The 3,497-nt window shown below is 55.4% G+C and overlaps 1 protein-coding gene across 1 annotated transcript; it reads right to left on the reverse strand.

Annotated features, from left to right (window-relative positions):
• Positions 1-1,791: 1,791 nt before the first annotated feature.
• Positions 1,792-3,104, reverse strand: LOC104488428 (methyl-CpG-binding domain protein 2-like; the record flags this gene model as incomplete). The annotated part of the gene is made up of 3 exons (XM_010138418.1): positions 1,792-1,921; positions 2,719-2,896; positions 3,014-3,104. Coding segments are annotated over 3 exons (399 nt in total), but the record flags the coding sequence as incomplete, so codon positions are not given.
• Between the last annotated feature and the right edge of the window lie 393 nt (positions 3,105-3,497).

Raw genomic sequence — 3,497 nt, forward strand, 5'->3', positions numbered from 1 at the left:
AGAGGGGAGCGGCGGAGCCCGGAGCCTCGGAGCGGACCCGGCGGAGCAGAGGGTGAGGGCTGGGGGCGGGTCGAGGCCGGGCACCCCCCCGCTTTAGTGCTTTCCTCGCCTTCCGGGGACAGTCGTGGCTTTGGTGGAAGCCTTTCCTCGACCTGCTGGCCCTAAGATGGCAACGTGTGTCTTGGTGTCCGCACAGCATCTGCTGGGCTGGGAGAGCCCTTTCAGCTCCCCCAGCACCGCCAGGTCCCCACCGACCCTGCGGCACAGTTAAACAGTCACTATTAGAGACTCCGTCCTCCGGGAAGAGCTGTCTCTGCTTCTTGCTCCTACATGAAGTATTTTAGTCGGGAAGGGCCTCTTCAAGCCACTTCTGTGCTGGTTTTACTGTGCCTTACCCTCTGGTCGCATGAAGAGAGATGTCCTGGCATTTTCACCTCCGGTTTGAGGCCGTTTTGTCCAGCTATGCAGGGGAAGTCCCTCGGGACCCCCGACACAACACAGCGCTGGAATCACCCCAAGGACAAACTGTTCTTAAACTCGGTGGAGTGTAAGCAGAGACGCGCTGTCGCTCACATGCTGGGTTGTACCTCCCAAACCCATCCCTGGTGTGGTTAGAAGTTCTAGGCCTGCAGCACACGTATGTCCCCAAAAAGCCACTGTCACCAAACCCACCAAGACACAATGATTAGCTGGGAACGGAGCAGCTTCCTTCCCATTTCACAGGAGTTAGTGACAGGTTCCATGGGTAGAATCTGATCCCTCCCGGGTCTGTGATAGGGCTGGGGACAACCAGACCATTATTGCTCTGCTCCAGTGCAAACTGGAGGAAGCTCCTGCAGAAAAATGAGGGTTTGGCTTGACTCCACCCCAGGAAACCCTGCGCTAAGACCACCCATCTCACCCCCTTCTCTCTCGTGATCAGCAGGCGAGGCGCTGAGGGGCTCTCCCAGTACCCGGAACACGAGCGGGGCAGGTCGCTGCTTACTCAATCCATAACCACCACGAGTTTGACTGCTTGGAATATAATCTTTTATTTCTCTTTACAGTGATGACGGAAGAATGTACAGGTGTTTTCACCCATCGGTATAAAAATCTGTTTATATACAGAGTCACAATAATCTTTCACTGGGAAAACCACTCTGTTCTCCCGATCCATTCGTACGAAAAACCACAGGAAAAACAAACGTTTGGGACAGGCAATAGAATTCCAGTAGGTTTGTAACCTGGCATCAAAAGCTCAGCTTTAGATTAGAGGGTATCGTTCGATACTTAAAAAAGGACTTTAAGTCATAGGACACAAAATAAAGTTGCTTTTCAAATAAGATATATACATCAAAAATAGGAGTCTACAAAAGGCATTGGCTTTAATGCTAGTAGAAAGCTCTATAAATGTGCACGGGTCCGTCTCTTCTGGTAACGAAAGACCGAAGGAGAAAGTGCCTCTGTCGCTTAGGAAGTTCCTCCTGGGATAAGTCAGTTCCAAGTACCTGCACGAGAGAAAGAAAGAAAGGAGCTCTTGGGAAAAGGAAAGGCTGCTGGTGGCATCCATGTGCCTGTGACGGGCACGTCGTCAGCAGCTCGTAACCCCGTGATTCACCCTCGCTCTTCGAGGGGAGGATGTTCCTGTCTACATACACACACCCCCGCTGCGCTACAGGACCCACCAGCTCATCTCCCTGCGGGGAGAAAGCGGGTCTGCTGGCGTGCGACACACCGCTGTCCCCCAGCCACCGCTGGGCCAGGGCAGTCTCAGAGCAGGCCTGCAGGAGACCTGACTCACCTGATTTCTTCTCATGCTTCCTCGCCGTTATCCATTTCTACGTCGAGATCTTTTGTGGTGTCGGCCGCTCGGGACAGGATGTCTGCCATTAACGCCTCCTCCAGCTTCTTACGCACTTGTTGCACCCGCTCTTCTTGTTTCCTGGAGGGAGAAGGGGCAGAAAGGTCGGTCCTTCAGGAGACTGGTAGGCTGCGAGCAACAAGTTCCCCATGAGGCAGCAATGGGCCCTTGTGGCCAAGAGGCCAAGGGGCTCCTGGGGTGACACCGGGAAGAGCATGGCCAGCAGGTGGAGGGAGGTTCTCCTGCCCCTCTGCTCTGCCTGGTGAGGCCACATCTGGATCCTGTGTCCAGTGCTGGGCTCCCCAGTTCAAGAGAGACCAGGAGCTCCTGGAGAGAGTCCAGGGGAGGCTGCGAGGATGAGGAGGGGCTGGAGCATCTCTGTGCCGAGGGCAGGCTGAGAGCCCTGGGGCTGTTCAGCTGGGGAAGAGCAGCCTGAGAGGGGACTCATCAATGGGATCAAGAGCTACAAGGGGTCAGCAGGAGGGGCCAGACTCTGCCCAGTGGTGCCCAGTGACAGGACAAGGGGCACTGGGCCCAAACTGGAACCCGGGAAGTTCCAGCTGAGCCGGAGGAGACACTTCTCTGCTGTGAGGGAGAGGAGCCCTGGACCCGGCTGCCCAGAGAGGCGGTGGAGTTGGCTGCCCAGAGAGGTGGTGGAGTCTCCTGCTCTGAAGAGAACCCAAACCCACTTGGAAAACCCGCTCTGGTGACCTGCTCTAGCAGGGGGTTGGACTGGGTGGTGCCCAGAGGTCCCTTCCCACCCCACCAGCCTGATTCTGGGATTCATTTTTTCACGTTTCTGAACTAATCAACAGGTGCCAGAAAAACCTCCTTGAATTGAACCTGCCTTTTCTTACGGAAGACTTCACGGAACGTACCTGATGTCGTCGTCTGTGACTATGAATGCTTTGCAGAGGGGCTGCGATGTGTTCAGCCAGACGGCTGGGTTCTTCTCCACAGCGGCAGAGAGCTGCCCCGTGATAGGTGCCGAACTGGTGTGCAAAGCGCTGGCCACGGCCGATAACAGGGTGTCGTCGTTGTTTCCTGGGCCGACTCCTAAAGCAGAGGGGAGGGAACAGCGACCACTCGCTTTCCAGAGCATCAAAAACCTCGTCCTTTCGAAGCACCGACAGCTTTGTGGGTCAGAAGCAACCGCGTAAGCGAACACAATACCTTGAAGACCTTTCGGTAGCTCCATGGATTTTATGATTTGTTCACTGACGTCCGACGCGCTGAGGCCCTGTAGCCTCTTCTCCCAGAAGAGCTGAAAGACAGAGGACAAGATCGCTCCTTAGGGAGAGGAAACAGGCCAAGAACAGCCACCGCAGCAGCTGGGACGAAAACACACAGTCCCACTCAGAACAAGGCGATTCTCTCCACGCCATGTCCACACAGCTCCACCAATCAGCAGGTGGAATGATAATCAATGTCAACACAAAATCCTCTCAGTTCAGAGGTTCATCACCGGGTTCGCCTCCCACCTTGACGAAGCCCCTGCCAAGCTCAATCACGTATTCCACCATTAAAAGAATTCACCCTTGGCCAGGTGGAGCTGGCAGCACCAGGACTCGCTCAGCCCTAAGCACCGATGGCGAGCGCAGGGCACAGCCTGTACAACCATCAGCACCTCGGATGACTTGGAGGGCAACGTCAGCAA

This window comes from Buceros rhinoceros, unplaced genomic scaffold (assembly GCF_000710305.1).
Source record: "Buceros rhinoceros silvestris isolate BGI_N320 unplaced genomic scaffold, ASM71030v1 scaffold12476, whole genome shotgun sequence".
Taxonomy (NCBI): Eukaryota; Metazoa; Chordata; class Aves; order Bucerotiformes; family Bucerotidae; genus Buceros; species Buceros rhinoceros.